Source organism: Lasioglossum baleicum, chromosome 19, assembly GCF_051020765.1.
Source record: "Lasioglossum baleicum chromosome 19, iyLasBale1, whole genome shotgun sequence".
Lineage (NCBI taxonomy): Eukaryota > Metazoa > Arthropoda > Insecta > Hymenoptera > Halictidae > Lasioglossum > Lasioglossum baleicum.
The window spans coordinates 7,479,526-7,493,487 of NC_134947.1; the positions used below are offsets into that span (position 1 = coordinate 7,479,526).

The 13,962-nt window shown below is 40.4% G+C and overlaps 1 protein-coding gene and 1 long non-coding RNA gene across 11 annotated transcripts in view; both read left to right on the forward strand.

Moving 5' to 3' along the window:
• Nucleotides 1-13,962, forward strand: part of Cask (peripheral plasma membrane protein CASK) — a 601,001-nt gene that overhangs the window by 84,525 nt on the left and 502,514 nt on the right. For all 8 annotated transcript variants that reach the window (XM_076443708.1, XM_076443712.1, XM_076443710.1 and 5 more), the window contains 5 exons: nucleotides 2,665-2,840; nucleotides 4,116-4,238; nucleotides 8,540-8,729; nucleotides 9,163-9,284; nucleotides 13,779-13,958. In XM_076443708.1, coding sequence (XP_076299823.1) covers nucleotides 2,665-2,840; nucleotides 4,116-4,238; nucleotides 8,540-8,729; nucleotides 9,163-9,284; nucleotides 13,779-13,958 — 791 coding nt within the window. The remainder of the gene's footprint in view (nucleotides 1-2,664; nucleotides 2,841-4,115; nucleotides 4,239-8,539; nucleotides 8,730-9,162; nucleotides 9,285-13,778; nucleotides 13,959-13,962) is intronic.
• On the forward strand, nucleotides 9,292-13,772 carry LOC143218506 (uncharacterized). Of its 3 annotated transcripts, XR_013011091.1 has the most exons (3): nucleotides 9,292-10,660; nucleotides 10,940-11,252; nucleotides 11,596-13,772. It is a non-coding gene; the product is annotated as an uncharacterized LOC143218506 (long non-coding RNA). The 3 variants fall into 3 exon arrangements; XR_013011089.1 differs by lacking the exon at nucleotides 10,940-11,252; XR_013011090.1 differs by lacking the exon at nucleotides 11,596-13,772 and having other exon boundaries at nucleotides 10,940-11,586.

Here is a 13,962-nt window from a genome sequence, read left to right on the forward strand (position 1 = left end):
TATAGTCGCAAAAAGACCGTACACGATAAACCCAAAAAGATATCATCCCCTCCATTATAGTAATCTGATCTCGGCTCGGGTATATCGGTGTGAACCATTATTAATGTGACGCGGACAATGTAACACCAATATTTAATCTTTGTTGTTATTACTTATTTTTTTTATGAAACTTTCACCAATATATTTGTGGCATTTCTCTGATTAAAATAAGACCAAACACGATATAATTTCAACTGTATTTATTGGTTTAATTAACGATGAAAGTTTCGGGGGCAAGCAAGGACAGCGTATGGGAAGGAAAGAGACGCGGAGAGTCGCAGTCACTGTCCTCCTCTACGTTCGGCTCGGTCTTCGAAGCTCAAAAAAATAGTGTCCGTGTACGAACTTTGCAAACGAACCTCCCCGATGCTTTTGCGATTATAGAGGATTTACTGTATACATGGAACTTGATCCCTAGTCATGTGACCGAGTCTCGGTGGGAGCGTGGGGAACAGCGTCGTGGAAGGGGTAGGTAGAGTGTGGACACAAGTCTCATAATCTGGCGACTCTGACCGTTTGGTACACAACGCGGCGACGATGTTTAGCAACATTTACTGTGGAAATGTTGTTCCGCGCGTACGTTGCCGTTCTTGCTTCTAGCCTTGAGAAAACGCATCCCCCTTTTTTCATAAGTGTTTATATCTACGTGTATTTCTGTAAATTCTTGTGCAGCTTCGTGGTACCCGTTTCTCTGCAAACTATTAGCCAGCCCTTCACACGTGTCTACCGTATCTATTCTTACATATTTATATATTCGATTAGTGCGCAATAATTCACGAAACACGTATTATATATATCTACATATACTATATCTAATGCTCGTACTATGTTCTAGATGCGCTAATGCGTTCTCTTTTCACTGAATGTACCATTCCGTCTCGCATTTACATACCATTACATCCGATCGTTCGCATCACACATACTTCAGCTCGGTCCAGTCGATCCGCTGTATACACGAGAAAACAGGCTGAGGTTCTATACAGGGTGTCTCAAAAGCAACCGGCTAACACGAGCGCCGAATCTCGACGTAGATGCGAATCGATAAGTCCTTTGTTGTTTTACAGGTTGGGGTTTTCTCTGTGAGTGTATCGATGTTTGATCATTGCTGTTCGGTCAAAAAAGCGTGGAGTCTTTTTCGGGCTCTTTGCGAGAGCCCTACCTGTGGCTCGTTGTGTGTTTTTACAAAAATCAGAAGTTAAGGGGCGATTTAGGGCCTTTTTCTTGGACCCTCTGCTGCAAAAGCCTTACTTGGGGCAGGCCTGGACAACGTCTTCCCCGCTGTCGTTTCACGACTCCCACTACCAGTGTATCGGTCCCCCCACTGTCAATTATTTCATATTTGCCACTCTACAGGAGTCTGGTGGGGAGGATCCAGGAGTAAGGAGAGGATTTAGAGCCAGGCCTGACTTAGAGGCATCGTGATTTATTTTCTGTAAAAACAGAACACTAACAAGGGCCTCTTTCTCAGGCTATTTGCTGCGGAAGCCCTACTTTCAGAGAATCTCAGAAGGGATTGCAACAATTCCAGTTCGTCTTTCTTGAACTCTCTACGTTGAGGGCTCTAATTAGAGACAGAACGCAGTGTGGTTCACAGAATAGCAGTCTAACCTCCAAATAGGGCTTCTTTCTTGGTTCCTGTGCTACGAAAGCACTAGCTGGGATCATTGTCCACTGTCTTGTTGAAGAAAGCAAAGCATCTTGTCCATTAGTATATCCGAGGAAAGGTACCTGGTTAGTGGTATTGCGGTTTCTTTTTCGAAAAAGGTAGAAGATGACGATTCGAGTCCTAATCGAGGTCTCCTAACCATGGAGACGTCGTCTAGGGCTTTCGCAGCGATATACCCAAGAAGAAAGACCTAGTTGGTGATGGTATCGTTCGTCTCTTAAAAGATCAGAGGGTGGAGTCATCGCTTAGGGTCCTTTTCTGGGCCCTCTGTTGCGAAAGCCCTAGCTGCGATTATGATGCGTTGTCTTTTCTAGAAAGGCAAAGCACGGGGCTGGCTGTTGGAGCTTTTTTCTTGAACTCTCTACTTCCAAAAGCCTATTCGGAGGCGTTGCTCTTCAGAAAATAGGGCTTTCGCAGCAGAGCAGCCAAAGAGAAAGTTCCCATCAGAAGTCATTCAGAAGCATACACCCCTGAGTAAGAGCATTTCTTGGACTCTTCTCTCCGGAAGCCCTGGTCAGAGAGCTAACTTTCAATCAGCAATATTTGAAGAGGTCTCAAAAATGGCAAAGGACTTTCGAAACTGTGCGTTGCATCCGGTCGCAATGCTGTCGAGGGTGTCCTATTTTTGGGACGGCCTGTATGGAACATGGTGCTCGCGATTCTCCGGGCAAAGAGGTTCAATTAGCCGATAAATAGGAGAATTCGCCGAGACACGGTGCCTCGCGGTTCTTGTGTGTTTCCGGTCACTGATACGCGACGCGGGTAGTTTCACCGTTGCGAACTCTCCGCGCGAGAACTGACAAACTCCCCGGGGGCCGCCGGGCCGGTTCCCCCGGGAAGTTTCTTCGAATGTAACGATCGACTGTGAACTCACGAAGCAATCACTGACGCCTCGCTTCAAGTCTGCTCGGCAACGGCGATTGTGTTACGCGCGGCTGATGATGTTCTTGGTCGTCTAGGTCGTGTTGGATGCCCGCACTTCATGGCACCGGAAGTGATCCAGCGCAAACAGTACGGGAAACCTGGTGATGTCTGGTCGGCCGGCGTGCTGCTTCATGTACTGCTAACTGGTACACTACCGTTCGTCGGATCACAGGACAGACTGCGAGAAGCGATCTGCGCGGGACGAGTTCAGGTAGGATGCTCACCTTCAGTCACCCTCGATTGCTCGTTTCTGCCGTTTAGGTGGCTGTGAAACAGTTGACGAAGGAGCAGAGACACCTCTCCTAGCATGCTTGCTGCATAGTAGACCAGGCATGCACAACTCGTAGCTCCAAGAGCTGCTCGTGAGCTGCTCCTGTTGCACTTCTATCCACCCTAGGTGTTCCCGCGAGTCCCGCCACACCCCTTACCCTCCCACCCCTCGCACAGCTGTGCTGCGGAGCTCGCCTTTGCTTTCCCCACTCTTCCGCCTGTGGTAGGGGGTAGGGAAAATAACGGGTGTTCTTTTGTTCCACGCGACGCCACGGACGGCTTGGCTTAGGTCATGCATATGGTCTTTTTGGAACACTCGTCAGCTTGTCCACGTGGTACGCGTTAGTGGGAAGAGTAGGGGAAGCAAAGGCGGGCTCCGCAGCACAGCTGGGCGGGGGCGGAAGATGGCAACCCTGCTCGCGAGCCGGGTCGAGGCTCCCGCTCCCAAATCGTCCGGTTGTGCATGCCTGTAGTAGACTGTTGTGTATAAACTGTCCGATTTTATAAACGCAGATTTCTTTTTATCCAATCTTGTGGATCCTTCATATACAATCTTCAATTTTAATTTAGGTGGTTACCTCAAACTAGAGAAAACTTGGTGAAAGCTTTACCATAATTTTGTAAGGATGGGTTTCGATCGATGGCTCCTTGTGCACTCTTTATCTTTGTGATTATGGCCTTGAAATTAATTTTGCGGTAGCTTTCTTACTTCTTTACACCCTGTACACGACAGAAATGTCTCGAACATATAAAAATAAAGTAATTGGAGATGCTTAGCGCACAATGGCGAAAAGAACGGAGGATTTCATAGAAATGTAATTATGAGGAGAGACGCGCTTGAAAGGAGGTTGAAGTTTGTGTAACGTCAAGGCATCGGCATTGTTTAAGAAGCAACCATCTGAATTATAGAACAACGAAGTTCTTCGATTAAAACGTATTTTTCCAAGTTTCACTTTTCAAAGACAACGCCGGGCTTCTTTTTCCGCTTATTCGGCTGCGAAGATAATTTCCCTCGGCCGTGGCAAGTAACTTCAAAGAATGGCATTCTTCGAACGTCTGTTTCACGAATATCTTGGATTTTTTGTTCAGAGAGATGTTCAGGGTTTGATTTAATTAAACGGAAGCTTTGTCAGTGGGCCGAAGAGGGGACGGTTCTCCCGTTGATCTTTTTCTTTGTTCTTCCCGATGGGTAACAATGGATTCCTGAAATTTTCAGATGAAGGCGGCGGCGTGGGATTCCATTAGCGAGCCCGCGAAGGACCTCATACAAAGAATGCTCACGACGGACGTAAATCACAGGATTACCATTCAGGAAGTTCTCAACCACAAATGGCTTAGAGTAAGTCACCTTCTACGAAATGCTTGACTGGGGGATGAGCCTATTTTATCTTATATTTATATATACCATTCCGCGTATCCATTCGCGTTGGACCCTGCGTACAATGTCCAATAATTCTCGTTTAAGTTCCCGTTCACGAAAGGCACACACGATCCCAGAACAATGGGTTCACCTATTTTTCCTCTTCGCTTTAAATCAGCGAATCCCGAAGTAACGGGGCAACTGTACCGATTACTGCGGTGTTATGCTCTTCGATCTATTTTATTTTAATATTATTCATAATTTATTGTAAAATACAGCGAGTCCTCGACTTACGCGGATTCGTAGAAGCGAATCAAAAAACCAACTCCTAACTGTGAAATTCGTTTTTCACTGCCAGAGCGGGAGTTTTGTCGGTACATATGTGACAGAAGAACTTTCTCCTACGAATTATGATGTGTTTGGTATGAAATCCAGTAGATTTGTACCCGGCACAGATGCTGATCGAAGTTCCGAACCTCTAGGATCAATAGTTGAGGAGATATGATCGCTTAAAGTTGAGCATTTTTGACAGGTAAGGGCGCCGTATTGGTTTGTAGTGGCGGTCGCGCGCTGTTTACCGAGCAGAGTAATTAATGAGTTGGTTGGTGATTGCAAGGGCCGGCGGTTCTGCTCGGTTCTGCTTGGTAAAACCAATATGGCGGCGCCCTGATTTATCAAAAACCCTGGAAATATGCTCAACTTTAAGCAAGCATAACTCCTGAACCATTGATCCTACAGGATCGAAACTTCGATCTGCATCTGCGCCTGGTACAAATCTACTGGATCACATGCCAAATGCATCATAATTCGTAGGAGAAGTATACTAACTTTGAGTCCGGTTACATAAAGTTTACCTGAATATTGTGATAACAGTATTTTAATATTGTTTTAAAGCTGCTTTCCTCAAAATGAGATTGCAAAGTTGGAACCACCCCTCGGTTCTTCTTTCGTAAAATGATTTTATTAAATTCATTACATTTTGCAATTTTTTAAAATAAGAGTCTGGAACGTGGTCTGTATTATGGAAATCTTGAGGAATAATTCAATATTTTTTGGATTATTCCATCATTGGAATACATTCTCGTTCTCGTTTATTCATGGTAAAATATTTGTTTTCACGTTTTTAAATCACGTTGGGACAAAATATTAATAATAAATAAATTGTGAATAGAACAAAATTGGGGGCCGTCGAAACCTAATGCAGCATAAGAAAATATTGAAAAATAAAATCGATTACATTTTGTACGTGAAGAATGCACAAGCATGTGCACAACAGAATACATTCTCGTTGAATTGTACAAATTTATTTTTAAAAATAAATATTTATTTAAAATTTTGCATTTTTAAATTACGTTGGGAGACAATACCGCAGTAATGGGTACATTTTACCCTACCACGCAAACAGAAAGAGATTGAACGTTGTGCAGACCACAAACTTGAAAATCTTGATGGAGAATGGAGGGTTCTCTAACTTTTTTTTAAGAACGATTAGAGCATCGTGTGGCGATGGTTGCGGTTCGAAATCAAAGAACGGGACATTTAAATCTCGAACGGTAATTGCACGCGCAACTGGTACGCCGCGGTCGGCATCGTCGGCTTACGTCCAGGGTGTTCGCGTTAACGACTTCTATTTTGCAGATGCTACAAGCGTATCTGGTTCTTTTTATATCGTATCAGCCTTTCGATAAACGGCCTCATTTTCTGTTATTATATCCGGCGAATGTGCGTGCGCATGTGCGGACCGTATGGTGCAATAAAGTGAGAATGCACACCTATGTGATACACGACGGTTAGCCAGTGACCTAAGGTAGTGGAGCTTGGAATCACCCCATATATCGATGCAATACACGTGCAACTGGGCTATCGATCGCTATAGCAGGGGCAAAGTTCCATCGGTTAATGAAAATAACTGTAGCGGCGTGTATTTTTCCCTGTACTAGTTACAGTTTTTTGAACGCGACTGTGCACATCCGCTGAACCCCTAAGGACTCCATAGATGACTGCATAATGGTCATTCCCGCGACATTAAAAAGAAGTTGTCTGTCGCAGCTGCGAGAGAGCATCGTATGAATTCTTTATGCCTCTGTCTCGCGAGAAATATCGTCTGCCAGCTCGATAAAATCTTTTCATGAGCCTTAATGTTCCCCAGTCAATCACCGATGAATACTTCGGCCGGAAAAATATTACCGCCCGGCGAAAGACGCGTTGTCTATCTCGTTAACGGACCCTCCAATTTCCTATCGCTAACTTCGAACAATCGGTCGGAAACGATCTCGGAGAGCTCCGTTAAAATCGTATCGTTTTGCGATCTTAATTAATTCGCTAATTTAATTTAAGAACCTGGTGTCTATTATACAAATCCTGAGGAATGGTTCAATATTGTTTCAATGCTTCGTTCTTGTTGTAAAATGATTTTATCATAAATTCATACCATTTTGCAATTTTTTTAAATAAGAGATTGGGGACAAATAGAAATTTTGAACGTGGCCTCTATTATGCAAATCTTGAGGAATATCCAATATTTTTTTTAGCTGGTAAAAGCAACAAATCAGTTCTCTCAAAATTTCAATTGCAAAGCTGGAACACCCCTCGGTTCTTTTTCTATAAAATGATTTTATCAAATTCATACAATTTCGCAATTTTTTAAAATAAGAGATTGAAGCAAAATTCAAATTTTGAACGTGGTCTCTATTATGCAAATCCTGAAGAATATTTCTGTAATTTCTTGGCGCTGTTTATCTAAAAATTTCGTTGTCAAAGTTGGAACTACCCTTCAGTTCTTGTTATAAAATAATTTTTTTAATTCATACAATTTTGCAATTTTTTTAAATAAGAAATTCACGCTAAATTCGAATTTTGAACGTGGTGTGTATTATACAAATCTTGAGGAATATTTCAATATTTTTTTTCTCAAAATTTTTCGATTGTAAAGTTCGAACTATCCCTCCGTTCTTGTTGTAAAATGATTTTATCAAATTCATACAAATTTGCAATTTTTTACGATACGAGATTGAAGCAGAATTCCAATTTGGAATGTGGTCTGCATTATGCAAATCTTGAGGAATATTTCAATATTTCTTTGAAGCTAGTAAAAGCAACAAATCAGTACTCCCAAAATTTCAATTGCAAAGCTGGAACAGCCCTCAGTTCTTCTTTTGTAAAATGATTTTACCAAATCCATACAATTTTGCAATTTTTTAAAATAAGAAATTCAAATTAAATTAAAATTATGAACGTGGTATTTATTGTGCAAATCTTGATGAATATTTCTGTATTTTTTTATGGTCGTTTTTCTGAAGATTTCGATTCCAAAGTTGGAACCACCCCTCAGTTCTTCTTTTGTAAAATGATTTTATCAAATCCATACAATTTTGCAATTTTTTATAATAAGAAATTCAAGCTAAATTCATATTTTGAACGTAGTATGTATTATGCAAATCTTGAAGAATATTTCTGTAATTTTTGAAAGCTGTTTATCTAAAAATTTCGATTTCGAAGTTGGAACCACCCTTCAGGTTTTGTTGTAAAATGATTTTATGAAATTCATACAATTTTTCAATTTTTTAAAATGAGATTTAAGCAAAATTCAAATGTGGAACGTGGCCTCTATTATGCAAATCTTGAGGAATATTCAATATTTTTTTGAAGCCGGTAAAAGCAACAAATCAGTATTCTCAAAATTTCAATTGCAAAGCTGGAACACCCCTCGGTTCTTGCTACAAAATGATTTCATTCATTGTCCCTTGAGCCCTTAAAAAAAGTTGATGTTGGCGGAATCGTTTGAAATTGAAAGATTATCGAAAGAATATACGTAATCAAAAATAAGTAACTGGGAATGGGATTTTTTCAAGATGTTGTGTCACTGCCGTAAAATATAATCCCCCAAAAATTTAAAAGATGCGTTGGGTAAACTTGTATAAATTATATACCTACGCTTCGAAAATTTCATTGAAATTGGTTAATTGGTTTACAAGTTATAATCGATCAGAAGTGGTAAAATTTGCAATTTTTCAAGATTTTCGGACTTTCTACCACTTTCGATCGATTATAACTCGTAAACCAATTAACCAATTTCAATGAAATTTTCGGAGCGTATATAACTTCGAATAAGGGTTAATTTAATTGTGTAGCGAGAAAAAATTGCGAAAGAGATTTCTTCCCGCAGGCTAACTGGCCGAAGAAAGTTATTGTGGGTCAGAAGACGAGAGATCGCAGGCAGCTCGTATCATCGAGCGGGGCGAAGTTATACACTTGGTAAATGAACTCTGTTGCACTTGCAGGATCGTGACAAGGGCGTGGCCCGAATACATTTAGCCGAAACTATAGAAGAGCTTAAGAAATTCAATGCGAGGCGAAAGCTGAAGGAGTCTGTGAAGGCGGCGGTGTCGTCGTCGAAGTGGCACGCCGGCTACTCGGAGGTTAACGGCGATAGTTTTTTCGATATAGGGGATGATAAATACACGACCACAGGTATGGACGATCGACTGGAACGCATTCCTTCGAGGAATTTGTCGGGCCGGTACCGCGTTAAATCCGCGAAAAAACGACTGGAGAGGTGCGCGGCGGACGCTTGCGCGTCGTTACGTGGCTTTCAATAAACTAATTTTAAATGATCTTAAAGAAACTTTATACATAGCGCTTTAACCTTTGCAAAGTGCTACGAACGTATTGATTTTTTCAGATAGTTTCAGATTCGCTGTCTGTAAGTCCTTTTTCCTGTACCGTCGTTTTATTCGTTTAAAAATATTCACCCTGACGCAGGGGGAACGCTTTTTTTTTATCCGTTAACAAACTATCCCGACAAACAACCAATTCTTTCGAAGTTCATTCGAACCGCTATGAATAAAATCGTTTGTCAATCACGTGGTGCCGTCATGTCACATGAATGGAATTTCTATTTCAGGTCCTGTAGCCGAAATTTTAGACTCTCTAGATGACATTGAGCTGCTCCAAGAGGGTGGAAGACTGACACGCTATGATATGCTGGATGCGATCCATGATCGTCGTCTTCGAGCGTCTTTAGAGGTACGACTACATATCCGCAGGTGTCACCGTTTCATTTATCTATTATTATTTTGTCATTGTTTGAAATAGTTCGTTGTCATACCACAGACAAGATATAGGAGTAGACCTGACAGCTTATGAGACTTGGTGTCCACAGGAATCTGTTTACCGACATCTTAAAATGCCAGTGGTAGCAGCAATTTTCTTTAAATTGTTAAATATTGTGCTCCTAGAAATAATAATAATACGTCTTTTTAATTCTATTGAGGTGTTGACACTGAATGGTAATAGGACTCAATGGGAGTCACTCTGAGGGTTAGCGCGCCAATACCTTGGTGTCCACAGGAATCTGTAGTACCGACACCTTAGAATGCCAGTGACAGCAATAATTTTCTTTAAATTGTGTCCATCATTTGCTATTAAACCGGCTATAAATATTGCGCCCCTAGAAATAATAATAATACATCTTTTTAATTCTATAGAGGCGTTGACACTGAATGGTACTGGGACACACTGGGAGTCACTCTGGACGGACATAATACAAAATACATTGGGTGTCAGGTCTATTCCCATATCTCGTGGTCATGCCGTGTACGAAGTACAGTTTTCAATCGTCTGATTTCAACCCCGAGGCATGTTAATTCTCCTTCTCATTGGAGATCGATCTCTGTCGCTTCTCCAACCTGGTTCATCTGTCCTACTCGACGGCAAAACTTCCTAAATTAACCATGCAAAATCGATGTTACCGGAGCAGGGCTAGTTCTGATCGTGCGTCGGTATCTTACCGACACTGCAGCATCAGGGAATTTCTGACTTTACAGTTAACGTCATGCAACAAATGTATTCGGTTAACTTGTATCTCTGTACATTTTCACGGGACGATTGTCCGTCGATTTTTGTCTGAATATTGCTCGATTAATTCAATTCATTCAACGTTGTTCCGTGGGTAAAGCAGATTTGCGAGGGTGGCGCCACTGTAGGTTTCCCTTTACCCCCTCAAGATCATTTCACCGTGATCTTATCTCACCCCTTCCGGGCATCATTATGTTTTTATCCCGAGGGAAGAGGAACGCGCCGCGATTCTGTCACGGAAAAGGGCGCAAGCGCTCAATCCTCGGCTGTCAAGATGGCTGACGTGCTATTGTGGTAAACAAAACGCCACGGAGGATCGCGGGGGTTCGCTGGATCACCAAGCCCCGAGGGTATAGATGTGTCTGTGCATCTCGTTTGTGTCGGATACGGGGTCACGTGGGCTCGTGTAAACCCACGTGGCTACGAGAAGAGCACGCTTCGAAAGATAATAATAAAAGCTAGAACAGAGAATGCGACTCTGCCAGTTGATGTTCATTGGCGAGGCCGAATTGGCCGGCGACCTCCTTGAAATCGCAGGCATCCTGGTGAGTAGATCGGCTTCGGCGCGCGTAGATCGTTCTCGATCCTCCCCTCAACCCCTCTATGCAAACAATGCTGTTTGCCAACGTGACTCGATAGGACATCTAAAGGTCTCGCAATGAACTAGACCGGTTCTCCGCCGCCAATTCGATTATTCTCGGGCTGTTGTCGCCATTTTTTGCAACTTTTGTTGCGCCTCTCTCTCTTTCTTTCTCTAGATAGCTAAACAATAACACAATACATTATTGCGCATTTTGGGAATTAATGTACCCTTTGTTTTACAGTAATTTCGCCATACGAGATATCCACAACTTCTGAAACGCAACGATTAGTTGTCTTCTGGCAGAACTGGCTGTTAACACTAAACCTACCACCACCGGTCATTTTGAAGTCATCATTTTGAATCAAATTACAATTATTGAAATAATAAAAATGATTTCATAGCTGAATAACGACAATGAAATACCAACAATGATTTTTCAGTCTAAAGAAAATTAATCTTTAGTGGAACATGTATTACAGCAGGAGCCACACAAAGTCTAAATAAAATCAGTCTTTCAATTTTTATAAGGGACCATGTATAACAGTTACTTTTAGGTAGGTTTAGTGTTAAATAGGATTTCTTAATCCTACATAAATAACAGTAAGACACATTGATCTTTGTGGAATTGATGTGAGGGCTAGTTCTTGGAGAATTATTCGCAGTCGTTCATACTAAAGGGATGAAGACAGCAAAGTTTGAGATAGAATACATTTTTCTCCACAAAGAAAATCTTGTTTTCTTTCAAATTCCTACTTTCTCATCCCAACCATGAATTTTTGACGAAATTATCTATTTCGAAAATATATGGAAGTTTTAAATTAGATTTTATATTTTATTGACTGTAGAAGTTCTTTGAAACTGTTGTTGGCTATTTACTGACATGAACGTGTTTTGCAGTTTTGCTTCGTTATGGATGGAAGTTTCCTGAGAAATCCCGAAGTCCTGATAGGGAAGACGATACTGGAGAACCCAGCTTCCAAGATCTTCTAGAATTATATTCTTCATCTTTCAACGCGCGCGTCGAATGTTTCAATTTGATTTCTGCCAGGAAACTTGTTAATGAAAACTGTACTTCGGTATATACATAGGAGCTTAAGCAGTATAACTGAATAGAAGAACACAAAGTTGAAATATCCACTGTATGTGTGATAGTACACTTTACATGTACGATATTGTTTGAAAGTCATGGGATAAGAATAGGATTTTGTTTAAGGGCTGAATACATTGTAACAACCTGAAATGCGGACACATTTCCGAGGATTGAAAGTAAATCAATTTATTGTTTATAAGCAGGGACCATAATTGTTATAGTTATACCTTCACTCCGTGAAGGCCAAGAGTGGGGGAAGTACCTATCACTTTAATTTTATTATTCCCATCAGTAGCCTGCGGATCTTTATGCATCATGGCCAGGGACCATAACTGTTAGTACCGAAAAGAAAAAAAGTCATAGAATAACAAGTATTTCATCGACCAAAGTCGTATTGGTTACAAATAAGGATTATCAGTAACCGAAAATTTTTTCTCTTGTTGGTAAATGTTATCGTTGAGAGAAATTCATTTCGATCACTTATAACAGTTATCAATGAGAGAAATTTGTGTACACTATCTTAAATTTCAATAACAATCAACTTTTTTAAGTGATTTTTATCGTAGACAATTTTAGAATAACTGTTATTTTTGGTCCCTGTTTCTAAATACCAATTGTAGAATGTAAACAAAAATTGTCAGTCAGATTCAGTCGTTGGTTTCTTGTAAAGGCCTTGTCAAAATGGCGAGACGCTAAGAAGATACTTTTAATGTCTAAATACAATTGTGTCTGTTCATGTTGATGAAATTGTACGACGTAATCATTCTCAATTTGACTGGAAATTTTTGTTGAAACTCTACATGTACACATTGACTACTAAACATTAAACTGATTTATTTGTACTGCTCGCCTGAAAGAGAAATTCTCGTAAATGTGCTCATCGAATTGAAGGATAATATCGAAATTAGAGGATAACATCTTAGCGAATTTTCATTAACAATTCTGCTTAATACATTGTTAATGTTACGAGTACAGCAGACTTTCGTACAACGCTTTCCAAAGATTGTTCTCTATACATATTGTAATAGATATCCGAGATAGATGAACTATGTGAAACCGCCGAGATATGTGTATTAACATAAAAATGATTTTTTCGTATTATTTCCACCGTTCAATTCTTATACCATCAGATTAGAATGTTAGTCGTACGCGATTTTGTTTCTTCGTGTATCTCATAAGTAGTCTGCGAATCTTTATGCATTTATGCTTATGGAAATGTTCGAAAAAGGGTGGAACATAAAATTCGATAAAATTTTGTACAATTTTTATTTGTTTTAGATCTGTCTTTGTAAACAGTGTCCATTAAAAATAGGATTTTATTTAATTCATATTTCTTAAAGTCTGTCTACAGACTGTTATTTAAAATAAAACAAATTGTCATTAAAAGTAAAACAAATTGTTATTAAAAATGAAACAAATCGTTATTAAAAATAAAACAAATCGTTATTAACACTTTACCTACCGGAAGCCTATTAATAGGATTTTCAATGATTGCACTGTACCAAAAGAAAGCACAGAAATTCTCTTTCACATTGCAATCTTCAATGAAACTATTAGATAACGTTCTTGAGAGTGACTTGTTAGTTCATTATGAAAATTGCTCTTGCTATTGAATGTTCCATTAAACAGTGTTCAGCCATGTACCATAGATTTTTCAAAATTATGCAATAATCACCGGTCGGTAATTAAAAATAAAACAAATCGTTATCAAAAATAAAACAAATTCTTATTTTTTATATTTTGAAAATTGGAAAATGTATAATCATCCGCAGTCTACTTCTAAGTAAGAACTCTATATCTGCGCGTTTTATGGTAGTAAGTGAGCCTAGTTAGACGATCTTTTTAAACATTTATTAGTCTCTTTCGACATTCTTTTTCAATCGCTGCACACGGGGGCCTGCTGTATTCAAAGAGTAGCGAAATGAACTAGATTAAGAGTACGCTCATAGGTCGAGGAATAGTGTGAAATGATTGATAATTGTTCTTGCAGCTTTACGATATGATTTCGACTCGAGTTCCAACGCCGTGTCGGGCGCCACAGTCGGACGCAGTCCAACGTGCACGGGAAGTCGAGGAACTTCTTCGGGAAATCGAGCATTCAGCAATACGGAACATCGACAGGGCCGATCTTCGGGAGCTCCGGGAACTTCTGGTCCAGCCGCATATGAGGGTAA